This window comes from Saccopteryx leptura, chromosome 7 (genome assembly GCF_036850995.1).
Source record: "Saccopteryx leptura isolate mSacLep1 chromosome 7, mSacLep1_pri_phased_curated, whole genome shotgun sequence".
Lineage (NCBI taxonomy): Eukaryota > Metazoa > Chordata > Mammalia > Chiroptera > Emballonuridae > Saccopteryx > Saccopteryx leptura.
The window spans coordinates 102,464,715-102,480,435 of record NC_089509.1 but is presented as its reverse complement, the minus strand read 5'-3'; the positions used below and the strand labels follow the sequence as shown (position 1 = coordinate 102,480,435).

The 15,721-nt window shown below is 55.6% G+C and overlaps 1 protein-coding gene across 11 annotated transcripts in view; it reads left to right on the top strand.

The window, feature by feature from the left end:
- The window catches only part of TNS1 (tensin 1), a 195,904-nt gene extending 184,149 nt beyond the window's left edge, over nt 1-11,755 (top strand). For all 11 annotated transcript variants that reach the window (XM_066346644.1, XM_066346642.1, XM_066346640.1 and 8 more), the window contains 5 exons: nt 1,431-1,502; nt 1,749-1,917; nt 2,777-2,845; nt 3,361-3,393; nt 7,003-11,755. In XM_066346644.1, the coding sequence (XP_066202741.1) occupies nt 1,431-1,502; nt 1,749-1,917; nt 2,777-2,845; nt 3,361-3,393; nt 7,003-7,147 (488 nt within the window). In that variant the 3' untranslated portion in view covers nt 7,148-11,755. The remainder of the gene's footprint in view (nt 1-1,430; nt 1,503-1,748; nt 1,918-2,776; nt 2,846-3,360; nt 3,394-7,002) is intronic.
- The last annotated feature ends 3,966 nt before the right edge of the window (nt 11,756-15,721 follow it).

Sequence of the window (15,721 nt, the reverse complement as noted above, 5' to 3'; positions counted from 1 at the left end):
GCAGGGCCAAGGGGAGGGGGAAGGGCAGGTTTCGGTCATGGGGTGTCCGGGATGGGAGATGGGTCTGAATGGGTCTGCACGGAGAGGAGGGAGCACCGTGGAGGGATCTCTGGAGGAGAGGTGGCTGGGCCCTCCTGGTGTGGGAAGGAAAGGGGACTGTCAGATGTCCCTGGAGTTTCCTAGTGCGTGTGGCTGCCAGGATGTTCCCTGACTGAGAGGACATGGAGCTGATAGGGAGGAGCGAGCCCTCTTTCGATCGTGGGAAGTTTGAATGGAACCCGAGAACCTCAGGACAGAGGGCAAGAACCTGAATGAGACCAGGGCTGTGAAGGAGGCATCAGCTCTGCTGGAGAGCGTGCCCCTGCCTTCGGGGGATGGCACATGGACCCCAAAACTCCTCCCAGCACAGCTTCCATTACAGCGCAGGCTTCCGTTCCACCGCCGCCAAGCACACAGGGCCCACACGAGGGGAATGCGCCTGGCCCTGAACTTGAGCTCTGGAAAGCGGGAGCTGAGTGCCTTCGCCCACCCTCTCGGTGCAATCATAGGCTATTGTGACGCGCCCCTGGGACTTCCTCCTCTCTCCGGGAGCTCCTGGGGTTTTGCCCACACAGAAAACCTCCAATATTATTTGATTGTTTTTATGTATCCAATCCAATTCATTAAATTAGTAATGATAATTGACCACCATTATTAACTTAAAACTTCAAACACAACTTAAATAGCATTATTAACCAGACAGTTTAGACATTAATTAAGTTATGTTTCTACAGAATTTACCAAAGTAATTCAGCAATGATAAAGCTGATCTTGACATTGTATAAATGAGTAGTTTTCAAAGTATGACCCCCCCCAGAGCAGCAGCGGCAGCAGAACTTGTTAAAAATGCAATTATGGCCAAGTCCTCCCAGTCAGGACCTGTGCGGTGGGGCCCAGCAATCTGTGTTCTAACAAGCCTGCACACCGAAGTCGGGAAAACGCTGGTGTCAACGATACTCAGTTCTTTTTAATAGTGAAATTATAATTGTGCTGCCTCAGTGGTTTAATGAATGAGGGCATTTACTGATCTGCACAGACATCAGTGCCAAAGAGCACCACCAGCTGCCACTTGAAGGTGTGCTTTATGCCGGACACTGGGCTGACACTGCATGGAACATCTCAAAAACCCAGTGAGATGATTCTGTCACATTTCCACTCTCTAGAGACTTGGTGCCTGCTGGGCTGAGGGTCTGAGCCGAGCTCCGTTGGACCGGACAGCTCTCAGCCACCGAGCAGTTATTGAACGTTCAGCCGGACAGGCGCGTGCCGACTGCCAGGGCTCCTATGAGCAGGAGTATCCGTTGCACGAAGTATTTGCAAAGCCAGCCAGACACGGGCTTCTTTCCAGTCCTAGAGTTTTAATTACGAACCAAATTAAATTTTTGTCTCAGACCCCACAGATGAATCGAAAGATAGCTCGGGCCCTGCCAATTCAACCACCGACCTGCTGAAACAAGGGGCAGGTGAGTGGCCACCCCACCCCGGATCCCCGCCCAGGCCTGTCCTCCTCTCTGTCCTGTCCTCTCCTGCAAGGGCAGGCTGGACGTCGCGCCCAGACCCAGATGGCTCTGGGTGGGCATGCCGCATTTCTGGCCTGAAGTTGGCTGGAAATTTTCCTGCTACCTTCTCCCTGAAGGGGCGACGTTGGCATCATCCCCTTCCCCGACCCTGCCAACTGCAGCTCTCACGGCCTCCTGGGTTTCTTCCAGCCTGCAACGTGCTCTTCATCAACTCCGTGGACATGGAGTCACTCACTGGGCCGCAGGCCATCTCCAAAGCCACTTCTGAGACACTGGCTGCTGACCCCACGCCGACTGCCACCATCGTTCACTTCAAAGTTTCTGCCCAGGGAATTACACTGACTGACAACCAGAGAAAGTGAGGCTCTGCCCACCTCTGCGTCGGGCTCTCCTTCTGTGCCCCGTCTGTCCTCCTATTACCCACCACCCACTTACCAACTGATTTATCCCTTGTAGTCACCTATCTCCCACCCATCGGCGATCTACCCGGCCACCCACTCATCTGTCCATTCACCCATCCATTTGTCCTCCCTCCCTCCCTCCCTCCCTCCCTCCCTCCCTCCCTCCCTCCCTCCCTCCCTCCCTCCCTCCTTCCCTCCCTCCCTTCTTTCCATCCATCCTCCATCCATCCTGCATCTTCCATCCACCCACCCATCCATCCATTATCCACCCTCCATCTACCCAGCCACCCACCCATCAATCCATCCATCCTCTTACTCACTCATCAGTTGATCCATCCTCTGCATCCATTCATCACCCATCTGTACTCTCCCCATTTATTCCTTCACCCGTTTGTGTCTTCATCTATCTACCCATCCACTGACTCATTTTTCCATCTTTCTAAAAGTGTGCCTGCATTGGGTATACAGCTGCAAATGCAACTGATAAGAGTACCTGCTTTCTAGAGTGAGCCCTTCCCCCCATGCTCCCTCTACCACGTCCCCTGCCCTTTCCTACCTCCTCCAGCATCCCCCCATTTCTCAGTCCTCACTGCCTGTTTATTCCTTCTCTTCCTCCCTGTAGCCTTTGACAGGTGTTTCTATGACACATCTGTTTCCCATGCATTGCTCATGTCCCGAGTGTGAGCAGCCCGGGCTGTCTTGATCATAAGGGAGAGGCTGTCCTGACCTGTGGCAGCCACAGATGATGGGAAGGCAGCCTGACCTGTCGTGTCACTTCAACGCTCATTTTCTCTTTATCTGATGTCTGTGCCACAGGCTCTTCTTCAGACGACACTACCCTCTCAATACCGTCACCTTCTGTGACCTGGACCCACAGGAGAGAAAGTGAGTCTTTTGTAGACACCTTCCTATCCATCCAGCTCTAGAACACTGAGTCTGTGTGTGTGTATGTGTACATGAGCATGCATGTGTGTGTGCACGTGTGTGCAGTATGTGTGCATGCATGAGTATGTGCACATGTGTGTGCATGCGGGCATGCATGAGTGTGTATGTAAGTATGTGTCTGTGTGTATTTTGGGTTCAAATTGAAGATCTTCCTGTGTCTGTGGAAGTGAGTAATTGCTCTGGGCATCTTTTTGAATTTTTCCCATGATAAATATGGAGACCCTCCCAGGGGCTCCAGTGCCCGCTTTCACCCCCTTGCCATTTCCCTGCCCCCGAGTCTGCTTCTCCTCTCCACACTGGGGAAGCCCCTTGCGAGGCAGGCCACAGTTCCCCTTGTCTGAGCGCTCCCGACCTGGAACGGGGCTGCTCTGCTGTCCCCTAGAAGTCCGGGCGTGCCGGGGGCTGGGCTCCGGGTGCAGGTGCAGTGGTTTATGCCGTGCCGTCTCTCTCCACAGGTGGACGAAGACGGAGAGCGGTGCCCCTGCTAAGTAAGTATGGCTTCTGCCTCCACCAGCCGGCTGGCCTTTGTTCCCCCTGGGGTGGGTGGGGGAGCGGGGGCAGGTGACCATCCAGGACTGGAAGGGACGCTCAGGGCAGCAAGGGTCACTGAGCTCTGGAGAAAAGCTTGGCCAGGCAGCCGGGTCTTCTGCCTTCTGACCCCAGTCTTGCCTCCTCCTTCTCGCAGGACCAGACCAGCAGGGACCTGAGGGGTAGACAGGAAGCTGAGAGTTGTATTGAGGCAATGGCGGTGGAGCAAGGGCTGTTTAAATGGTCTTTTCTGCCCCATCCCTGTCTCCTTCATTCCTGTTCTTGCTCTTTTGGGGGACTTTTGCCAACACTATGGCCGGGCTAAACCTCATTAGGAGTAAGAGCCCAGCAGGTCTGAGTCCCGGGGTGGCCCTGGGACCTCTTGGTCGATGCTACCATCCATCCAGCATTTCCCAAGTGCCTTTAAGGAACTTAGTTCTGGGGGAACTGAGACTGACCAGCAGGCCAACTCTGACCCGAGCCGGCCCGACATCAGCACTGTGGATGGGACAAATGTGTAGATGGCACTAACATGCTGCCATGGTTTTCAAACTGTGTCCCAAGGAACCCCAGGACCTTTAGGTTGCAACTGAGCTCTAAAGGGGGGGAACCCTGTTAAGATCTGCAGTTACATGTCAGTATGAGCCAGGGTTTTCTCAACGTCACAAAGCCAGAACAAAGTATAGGGTTAACCGGGCTGCTGAGACGGACGCAGACGGCACTGTGGTCTGCAGTTCCACCTGACCCCTTGTCAGGCTCTCCCAGACAGCCCCATTTTTCTCACTGAGCGACTTGATAGGGGTGCACATTATGCTGTTGAACTGATACATTTATAGCCATGAATACGGCTGCCCCCTCTATATATTTGGACTTCATATAAGATTGCTTTAGAAAAAGAAAATTTCCACTGTTAAAAATAATTAAAAGCACTGCTGTCTGAGACATGCTAATAGGGTATAGTTTGCATCTGCGGGTGTCACAAAGGAGGGTGCACGGGCCAGATTCTAGGCAGGGAGTCATTCAGAAAGTTTGGGCAAAGAACTTATGTTTAAAAATGGGCCCAATTTGAATAAGTAGAAATGGATGTCGGGGTGGGAGAGAGAGGATTTCAAGGGTTCAAGAAGGCACGACCACCAGAGGGCATGCTTCCTGAGGGCAGGATTTGTCTGTGTGCTTGATGGGGGGTGCTGATACATATTTGTCTAATGAGGAAGCGAGAGGATGAGGCAGGGAGGAGGAGAGTGAGGAGGAGTCACAGTGAGGCCACCTCGGTCAGGAAGGAATGGCGGTGACCAGCAGTCAGTTAGTGTGATGACCACTGGGGTGTCCAGAGGGGTTGTGGGGGGTGGAGGGGATCTCAACTCGCCCCAGGTCGCACGAAGAGTTAGCAGCCCAGCTGAAAGGAGGGCCCAGGTGTCTAACCATCTCTAAGCTTGTCTCACGCTTGCCTCAGCCTTCTCCTCGGCTCACGGGGCTCAGCAGAGTCTTTGTGTCCCTGCCCCCAGCCAGGAGGCCAGAGCTCTGTGTTGGAAGAAGCTCCTGCTCACTGACCCCTGGGCCCTGTGATGGGGAGTGGGTCAGGGAGAGAAGTGGGCTGGTCCCAGGCCTCAAGTCATTCTTCTCATTCAGGAAGGGTTTTGTGCTGCGCTTCCTGCTGCCGTGGCCTTGCCGGGCGGGCGGGGCACCTGCCCAGCAGGGCCTGGCTGGGGGCCAGCTCGGGCAAGGCGCAGGAGGTGCCTGGGGCCCTGAATTTAAGGGGGCCCTAGCTCTCAGGTCCTTGTGGGAGCTCCTCCCTGTCCTGTCCTTGGGGGCTGAGCTTTCTTGCCTGAATCCACTTCCCTAAGCTGAGAAAGGAATTGGCTATCGTGGGACTGGCCCTGGAAGCCATGGAGCTGAAATAAACATCAGGGGAGGGAGGCGGGTGGTGTTTTGGCTACAAGATTGGCAGACTCTCTCCATCTTGGCAGAACCTGGCAACTTGGGTTGGCACGCCATTATGTCCACAGCTCGGAGCCGCTCCCTCCCAGTGCCCTGAGCGCCCTCCACCGCACCAGGGAGCTCAGCGGGCCTGGAGAGGGGGTTCGGGGCTGGCCATGGCCCTGGGCTTTTGCACGGCTTGGGCAGACCATTGCCCCAGACCTCTGGCCCAATTGTTCCCAGCTCCCGAAGCAGCTGTAAGGAGCCCAGTGTGTGTACATGCATACGTGTGCACGGCTGCAAACTGGACCCAACTTTTCTTTCTTTCTTTCTCTTTCTTTCTTTCTTTCTTTCTTTCTTTCTTTCTTTCTTTCTTTCTTTCTTTCTTTCTTTCTTTCTTTCTTTCTATTTATTTATTTTTATTTTTTACAGAGACAGAGAGTGAGTCAGAGAGAGGGATAGATAGGGACAGACAGACAGGAACGGAGAGAGATGAGAAGCATCAATCATTAGTTTTTCATTGCACGTTGCAACACCTTAGTTCATTGATTGCTTTCTCATATGTGCCTTGACCATGGGCCTTCAGCAGCCCAAGTAACCCCTTGCTGGAGCCAGCGACCTTGGGCTCAAGCTGGTGGGCTTTTGCTGAAACCAGATGAGCCCAAGCTCAAGCTGGCGACCTCGGGGTCTCAAACCTGGGTCCTCTGCATCCCAGTCTGACGCTCTATCCACTGCACCACCGCCTGGTCAGGCTGGACCCAACTTTTCTAAATTTAGCTGTTGTGGTCCAGTTAGAGGGAGAGGGGTTTCCATCGGAATCTCCAGCTGTCCTGCCTTCCCATCTCACTCTAATTAGCAACGTGTCGGCTGGGAGGGGACCGGAGCTCACATTCTGTTCTCCGCTCTCGTATTTTTAACTCTGTTTTGTGCAGAGAATGCCAGCTCACTCCAGGCTTGATGCAGGGAGTGGGGGTTGGGGGAACAGGTGTGGGGTCTCCTGCCTTCTACCATTCTCTGCAGCACAAGAGCAACGTGTGTGTCTGTGTGTGTGTGTGTCTGTGTGTGTGTGTGTGTGTGTGTGTGTGTGTGGTGTGGGGGGTGGTGACCCCCTGTCCTTTCATCTCCCTGATCTGGTATCTGAGGAGGTCCAGCCCTCTGACAGGCTGACAGCATTTTATTCAGTTGTTCATGTGTCGCGTGTAAGAACAGTTGGGCAGGGGTGGGGCTGAGACAGACTGAGAGCAGCTCAGCTAGGAATGTCCCGTGTTATTTTTGGTCTCCTTTCTACCTCTTACTGTCCAGGCTTGTCATTTGCCTGCAGATCCTCCCCCTCCCCCAGCTTCCCCACCCCCTACCAAAAAGGGAATTTCTGTCTGCACTGAAACAAGTGGTATCGTCATCTCCAGTGTCACCTGCCTGCCTTTCTTGTCGGTGGAAGAGAGAGAAGGTTCTCTCATGGCCCCCTCCCCCTGCCAGCCCCCGTGCTTAGGCGATGTGGACAGGTGGGGGCAGAGATAGCCTCGCTCACCGGGGGAGGCTGTCTGAGGCCTCGCCCGCCCCTCACACCCAGCACCCTCTGCCTCGCCCGCCCCTCACACCCAGCACCCTCTGCCTCGCCCGCCCCTCACACCCAGCACCCTCTGCCTCTGCAGGCTCTTCGGCTTCGTGGCCCGGAAGCCGGGCAGCACCACGGACAACGCCTGCCACCTCTTCGCAGAGCTCGACCCCAACCAGCCGGCCTCCGCCATTGTCAACTTCGTCTCCAAGGTCATGCTGAATGCCGGCCAGAAGAGATGAACTCACCCCGTGCCCCGGGCCAGGGCAGTGGGGACGAGGCATGTGGGGAGGGGACCCATGCATCCTGACCACCTTTGAACCCAGAAGGAAGACTTTGGGCCAATTTTGGAGAAGGAGAGAAGAAAGTGCAACGTGGGGAGAGGGAAGTGAATTGCAGAGGGGAGGGGGAGAGAGGGAGAGAAAGAGAGAAAGGGCTGGAGGAGGATGACTTGGATTCCCTCGGGCGGATGGATACTGCGCAACCCCAGAGCCTCCAGAGCTGACCGGCTCCACCCGACTCCCCCCACCCTCCCAGAGGACGGAGCTCCTCAAAGAAGGCCGAACTGGCCACCGAGGGGATCCATATTTTTTTGGGGGGGGGGGGGATGGAAAAGTGTCTCCCTAGCCCAACTGCTTTGCAAAGAGAAATCAAGTCAAGAGAATCTTTTTCTGGCCACCTCTAGGGTACATTGCCAAACCAAAAAGGGCCAGCGTGGGGCATCAAGAGGCAGAACTTTCGCTTTTGAAAGTGTCTCAGCTCCGAGGCGCCTGACACGGTGTCTCTGCTCTGCCTCTGATGTGTAGTCTGCGTGGGTAGATGTGTGGGGGTGTGTCTGTGTCTGCATCCATCCACACCCTCTCGCTGATCTCTGTTCGCCTCTCAGCTAGAATCATAAATAGCTGTACTTGTCCGTGCCCCAAGTGTTTGCACACACATGCATACTGTCCAAAGAAGGATAGAGTTGGGGTGACACAACATCAGGGGACATCAGCCTTCTTCCCTAGCAGCACCCAGGAACACGGGTGACAGACTCTGTCTCGGTGTCTGCACCTGCGCTCTGGTGGCCCCGAGTGCTACCAGCCCCTCCTCCTTGACAGAGACCCCAGCAGGAGCCAGGCCGGCTGCTCTGCAGCATTGTTCCTGTCCTGCCTCCCCCCGGGGGGCGGGACCATTGGTGTGAGGAGGTGGAGACATGCGGAAGCTTCTGTCCATCACAGAGGCTGCAGACCTGCAGGTATCTCCCCCCCCCAGCTGTGTGGCCCAGCGGCGAGGTGGCCAGGTGCCTCCCACCAGCTCCCAGTCCTCAGCCCATTCTTGAGTTTCATGCCTACGCCAGCCTTATCTCAGACTTGCTTATCTGCATGCTGTCTTTTTGGGTGCTTGGGAGTGAGCCTTCCTGCTCTGCCCTGCCCTGTTCTGTCCTGAAGGGTCCCTGTGTTGGGCTCCTCCTGGGGAACCCGCTCCCAAGAGCCCCGCTCAGCAAAGAACCAGGGGAGGTGCCCGTGGCTCTTCCGCTCCCCCTGCAGGTGTTTGGGTCTGACTTGGGCTGGGCCGTCCCAGTGACTGAGCAGAGCGCTGGGCTGCTGCCTGCGTACCACAGCCTGTGTACCATACCAAAGCCTTGCAGGTCCCCCTCTGCCCCGGTTTCTTTCCCCAGCAGAGCCAACCTGCCCGTGAGCAGAGGGCGGAGGGCACGCATTTAGGCCAGAGGGCCTAGAGTCCGTGTGGGCACTCGGGAAACCCCCGGCCTCCACCCAAGGACTCTCCGCTGGAATGGAAAGTTCACCAGGACTCCATTCTTAAGGGGCTGCTTAAGCCTCTGGGGCCCCCTAGAGAAAGGCATTGTACTGATATATAAATATATATAATATATATGTGAGACATACTGACAGAATCTGTAAGCTAATAAAATATAAGAAAAGGTTAAAAAAAAAAAGAATAGGTAAATTGACAAGAAGTATTTATTGTTTTCCCATATTGCTTTATTGCCTTTCTGGGCATAAACCAATTCCCATCCCTCTTCATCTGTGCAAGTGAAACCGGAAATGTAGAGGCCTTTATCCTTGGAGCAATCAGGGGTCTCCTGGCCTTGGCCTTGGCCTTCCCTAGACTTTTTCTAGGGCTCAGCAGGGAGGGGTGCACATGTTCCGTCCCCTTTGGCCCCTTATTTCCTGGCAAGCCCGGGCCTCGACCATCAGGTTCCTCGATGAGCCCACTCACCGTGGCTCGGGCGAGCGTGCGGACCAGCGAGGGGGCACACGGGCGAGTGTGTCAGGCATGGGTAACGTGTGTGTCTTTTGTATGTTTTCTCCTCCAAGAAGCTGTATCTGTGTGGACATACCGTTTCAGGGAGTTGGAAAGGACCGTGTCTAGAGAAGGTGGGAGCAGCCCTCTGCTTCCCGAAGATTGAAACCTTGTGCTTGGTGACTAAGGTCCCTCCAAAGTGCTCTTCCTTCTGAGGCATTCACTCCAGAGACCGGGATTTCCCTCTCCCGGGTCCCTACTCGGCCCACTCTCTTCCCGGCAGGGCGGGGAGGGGATTCCACCCCTTCCTTTGTAAATACCTTCACCTCCCCAGGACGACCCAGGGGCCCTCGCCCCCTGGCCTGGACGTCCTCTCCACACTGAGGCCGGCGGCGGAGTGCTCGACCGGGCGGCAGACCCTGGCCCAGGGTCGGCCTTCGCACCGCTTCCCCCTGCCCACCACAGCCCACCCCCCAGGCATGGCCAGCCCACCTCATTCAGGACTGAGCTGAGTGTGACCCTGCGTGCAGAACCTGGGGGTGCTGGGAGGCGGGCCGCTCACCTCCGCCCTGCTCCCCACCGCCCACTGGTTTCCTAGAGTTGGGTCTTTTCAGAAGAGTGACGGGGAAGGGCACCCCAGTCTCCACAGCGCCCCCCCTTTGGGTCAGACACTGGTTGGGAAGACACTGTAGTCCTCCCGTCTCACAAGTTAGGCCCGTGCACGCATGCACACGCATGTGCACACACACACACACACAGCACAGCACAGCACTGCAGTGTATTCTTGCCAAAGATGTCCTTTAAAAGAAAGCACTTTTAATAACTATTGTTATTATCGTGTAAATGTTTATCCTTTTCTCTCCCCCCTCCAACGTATTTGCTGTTGTTTATTGTTGAATCCGTCTGTCAGCCAGGAGAGTGCTGTCTGCTCTCGAAAACTGGCTGTTAAGTGGGGGAGGGGAAAGGGCTTGGGAGAGGCACGGTCAGCTTGTGCCTCCCTGACCGACGCAGCCCCAGGAAGGCTCGCCCGACCCCGCCTGGCCCAGCCTGCTCCCCACGATCCATCCGGGGCAAGCCCTCCAACACAGCAGGGGGACAGGCCCAGTGACAGCCACGCCACGTAGGCTCTTCCAGGTGGGACAAGAGGGCGGGACTGGTCATGGAAACAATGGGGAGGTGACCCCAGAGAGGAACTAGGGAGGAAGTGAGCTGTTTGATCGACCTCCAAGGGTGACTGGAGTCGCCTACCCTGAGATCATGGTGCTCTGGCTCCCTTAGCTAGCCAGGTGTTTGAGGGACAGGCACATCATGTCCTGGGCTTGGGAAAGGCCTTTTGACCCCAGTCCTCATGGAAGCCTTTCCTGCACAGCTCCAAAAGCTTGTGGCTGCCAGGGTTCCCTCTCTATTGGGCGTTGAGGAGTCCCTGGTTGTGTCAGAAACCAGCAGGACAAGGGTGACAGGGCTTGGTGGCTGTGTGACCAACCACAAGAGGAGGGAGCTGGCTGGAGGGGCTCCCAGGAGGGAGACGAGTAGGATGTTCTGCCCTCCTCTGATGGGCAGGAGCAGAGACTGGGCAGACCCCTCATGCTTGTGGGGGGTGTGGAGGAGTGTGCAGGCAGAACAGCGCCTGTGCCCCAGGCGCGTACCATACCGCCTCCTGGGGCTTGGCCCCGTCTTTGTTGTTTCCCTAGTTTCAGGATGGAGAGAGGGGATCACGTGGGTCAATGCCCTGCCCAAAGGCGACCTCCTGCCCCTGCATTGCCCACACTCGGGGTCCTTGGAGAGGTCGGAGGCAGAGTCCTGGGGCCACTCTCCACCCAGCGCCCGGCCCCAGAGGCCCCTGGCCAGTGGTAACACAGGACGTGTGTGCATGTGTGTGCAGGTGTGGGTGTATATGTGGGTGGATTTTGCTCGTCCCCCTGGGGAACTTAGGGGTTGGGTTGGAGGAGGTGGCCAAGGAGAAGATGCCGGGTTCAGTGTCACCCGGGGCAGAAGGAGTCAGGGGGCGAGGCCTGCAGGGTGCCTGCCAGCTGGTGGAATCTCAGCGCTGGCGACGGGGTGGCGCTCCGCTGTCCTCAGATGTCCAGCATGTTGGAGGACCTCTGTTCACTTCCCACGCTGGGCTCTTCCCGGCAGTGAGGTCATCGTAGAGGGATGCCCCCAAGTTTGTTCTCTACTCAGTGTTAAACGGTTTGAGACTCTCCTGTGTCCATGTTTGGTTCGTGTGCACGCGTGCACGTGTGGATGAGTGTGTGGCTGCCTCTGGGTCTGCATGCTCTGTTTCCCCATCTCTCTGCCCTCTGACATGTCATCCACAGCAAGTGTTAGAATTCCTTACCATCTCCCCCTCAGGCCCTCTGCAGGAAAAACAGAATAACTCAGCCTCCTCCCACCCCGACTGTGTATTTATATAGATGGAAATATACTTTCTATTTTGTATCCTTGTGCCTAGACCCTCCGCCACCTTGTATAAACCCCGATGTATGCTCCTTGTCCCGGAGATGAATGTATTGTACACTGAGGCTGCCCACTCCTGTACAGCTGCTTTGTTCCTTTGCGATCCATTGTACGGCTTTATAAATGATAAAGTGGAAGAAAAACCATGATGTTGTCTAGCTGTGTTGTTTGGAGAGTGGTCTGTCAGTTCTCTGATGGGCAAAACAAAAAAACAAAACAAAACAAAGAACAATACACCCCCAGCCTCCCCCACGCTCTGGCTCTGACCTCAGAGTCGCCCCTCTGGTCACTCATCCTGGCTCCTCCCTGTGCCTTCCTGCCATCCGGGTCTTGGTTCTGATCACTATAACCTGTTCATCTGGACTCCTTCCACTAGAAGAGAAATTCACCTCGAATTGGCTTAAGAAAGTAGAAAAAGAACTTATTGGCCGACGTAACCAAGACGTCCAGGCAGAGCTGAACCCAGGGGCTCCCAGGGTAGAATCAGGAGTCTGTCCCTGTCACTTGGCTCTGAGCTGGCTTAGTTAACAGGCAAGGTCCATCATGCTGGTGGCACCACCGGATGCTCCAGGCTTCATCCTGGCAGACAGAGTAGCCTTTTCTCCCAGTGTTTTCAACAAAAACCTGGGACAAGGGCTCATTGGCTCAGACAGAACCCGCTCGGCTCATGTGACTAACTCTGAACCAACCACTCTGTCTGGATCTGGGTCACATTCTGAACCATGGGGACTGAGAATGGAGCAGTGATTGGTCCCTGGAGGGGGGGGAGGTTTCTCAGAGGAAGGGAGAATAAAGACTGCTGGGCAAAACCTCTGGGTGCCCACCGGCAGGCACGTGGATAGCTCACCCAGCCCCAGCCCAGTGGTCTTGGGTAAATTCTTTGCAATTCAGAAAGTTTGGGGTGGCTCCTTATTGAGGCATGCCGAGCACAGGGCAGGGTGCCCTGGGAGATTGAAATTACTCACGTGACACAGCTCCAGTCCCCACCGAGCTTACAGAGCAGCGGGGAGGGTGCATCAGATGGCTGATCGGAGCATACGTGTGCTGAGACCCCGAGGTGGCCAGCACGGTGAGAACCGGGGGCAGCCTTCCCAAACTGTTCGGAGAACAGGAGTCCTTTACACTCAAAAAAACATTGAGGAGGCCCTGGCCGGTTGGCTCAGCGGTAGAGCGTCGGCCTGGTGTGCGGGGAACCCGGGTTCGATTCCCGGCCAGGGCACATAGGAGAAGCGCCCATCTGCTTCTCCACCCCCCCCTCCTCTCTGTCTCTCTCTTCCCCTCCCGAGCCGAGGCTCCATTGGAGCAAAGATGGCCTGGGCGCTGGGGATGGCTCCTTGGCCTCTGCCCCAGGTGCTGGAGTGGCTCTGGTCGCAGCAGGGCGACGCCCCGGGAGGGCAGAGCGTCGCCCCCTGGTGGGCAGAGTGCTGCCCCTGGTGGGCATGCCGGGTGGATCCCGATCGGGCGCATGCGGGAGTCTGTCTGACTGTCTCTCCCCGTTTCCAGCTTCAGAATAAACAAAACAAAACAAAACAAAACAAAATCAAGGACCCTGAAGAGCTCTCGTTCGTATGGGTTCTACCTTTCTGTATTTACCATGTTATAAATGAACACCGAGAACATTTAAAAAATGGTTACCAATTCACTTCCTTAGCAATAGTAAATCCAATGCACGTTAACAGAAATAGAAATCTCATGAAAAACGCTATCTTCTAAAACAAAACAGAGTGGCTGAGAAGAGACACTTTTTTGCATTTATAAAAGCCTGTCTCAGGCCTGGCCGGATGGAGGCTGCTAGGCTCTTCTGCTGGCTTCCGCGTTCAATTCATTGTGATGTCGCACAAGTACCTCTGGAGAGCACCGGACACATGTGACAAAAAGAAGGTGAAAAGGACAAATAAGAGCTTAGTGTTAAGAAAATAGTTATGGACAGTGGATAGAGCGTCAGACTGGGATGCGGAGGACCCAGGTTCGAGACCCCCAAGGTCGCCAGCTTGAGCGCGGGCTCATTTGGCTTGAGCAAAAAAAAAAAAAGAAAGAAAGAAAGAAAAAAAAAAAAAGCTTATCAGCTTGGACCCAGGGTCGCTGGCTCCAGCAAGGGGTTACTCGGTCTGCTGAAGGCCCGCGGTCAAGGCACATATGAGAAAGCAATCAATGAACAACTAAGGTGTTGTAACGAAAAACTGATGATTGATGCTTCTCATCTCTCTCCGTTCCTATGTGTCTGTCGCTATCTGTCCCTCTCTCTGACTCTCTCTCTCTCTGTCCCTGTAAAAAAAGAAAATAAAATAGTTGTGACCTCATGCAACCCCTGAAAGGGTCTCTGGGACCCCCGGGGCCCCAACTATACTCTGAGAACCACTGTAAGGGACACAATGACAAGGACGCACAGCCCTGCCTGCGATGGAAGAGGACACTGTTGCAGACCTACCATGTGCTAGGCCTTGTCACAGCTCATCTTCCTAGTAAACTCATGAAGTAGGTGGCGTTAGACCCAAGTGACAAGTAAGGAAACTGAGGCTGTGAGAGGTCACATCGCTTCTCAAGGGCAGAGCTGGTGCTAGTCACTGTGGTGACAGCTGGCCTTTGGCAGACCTGCTAAGTGCCAAGACTCTGCTGAGCACATGTGTGTTTTCTCATGCACATAACCCCAGTGAGATAAGGGCTGTCCTAGTCCTCATTTTACAGAGAAAGACACCGCGGTTCACAGAGGCTCGGAGATGGCTCAGAATCACAAAGCTGCTAAGTAAGCGGCGGAGGCAGGCTGCGAACCCAGGCAGGCTGACCGGCTCGCCGTTTCCTCTGCCCTCACGGTTTGCTCCAGAAGGGAAGGAAAGACCCCGATGCATGAAGGGCAGACAGGAGAGCAAACTGATGGCGTCAGTCACAGAGGGCTATCAGGGAGCTGGGCAGTGGGGCTGCTCCCAGCACGGTGGACCAGAGCTGGTGCGTGATGGGTCACCCTCTGATGCCACCCAGCTGTGCGGTGACGTGGGGGATGAGAGAGACAGGTGAGACAGACAGGCCCCACCTGTCTCCAGGGCAGAGCGCTTTGAGGAAGAAGGAGCTGTCACAGTCTGAGGGGGGAATGTCACCTGGGGCCTGTAGACAGATGACAGTGTGAAGGGAAGGGCTTGGGATATCCAACCCCAGAGGCTCTGAAATTTCTCCTCGTCGGTATTAAATTCTCATTCCTCCTTTAGAGACCTGGGTTTTCCTCATTGGTTGGTGAAAATGACTGTTTATTAGTGTTAGCAGTTTCTAAGCAGTTTACCTTATGGAGAAGCTGGTTTTAAAACCACGGACCGTAGGTGTGAGAGCAAACGCCTCAGTGTGTGGGGGTGGGCGTGCACGAGACCGTCTGGGAAGGCATCTCCAGAAGGGAACGCATCTCCTTCCCCCTCCTTCCTGTAAGCATCCCGCTGACTCAGTCCCAGGGGGTCAGCCAGGGGGCGGGGCTGCCCCTGAAAGGAGCCGGCCCCCTCCCCTCCCCTGCACTAAGCAGCAGAGTGCCACCATCAGAGGAGGGGAGAGAGGAGTTCCGCCGATCAAACCCACTGGGAGGCCTGGTGCCCTCTGCACATGGCCATGGCCAGAGGGCGGGAGCCTCAGGGACCCCGAGAGCTTGGCTGGAGGAGAGGAGGTGTGGGAGGATCGGATGCCAGCTGTCTGCTGTTCCAGGGTCACTCTGGGAGGGGAGTCAGCACTCTCTGGGTTGCACACTGTCACAGGTGAGGGCGTAGGGAGGTGAGAGGCGAGGGGACATGCTGGTAATGGAAAGGGACGCCCTGGGAGGAGTGAGCTCCCTGTCCCTGCAGGTGAGGAAAAGGCCTGTGGAAGGCCCTTCCTAGCCTCCATCCTGGGTGTGGCTGCAGGCCCAGCCTAGGAGAGCCCCGTTTCCCGGAGCACAGATGAGGCTGGGCCCTGCCACCTACCGGACAGCAGTCTCTCCAGTGTGACCTGCCTTGGAGAGTGCTGGCCTCAGAACCAGGCACGGCTGGGCGTGGTTCCGACTTTGCTGGGACCTCGGGAAAGCCGTTTCTGTCTGGGCCCCAGTTTCCTCATCTGTAAAATGGGACAATACCTTCCCCGGAGGGCTGGTGTGAGGATAGAGA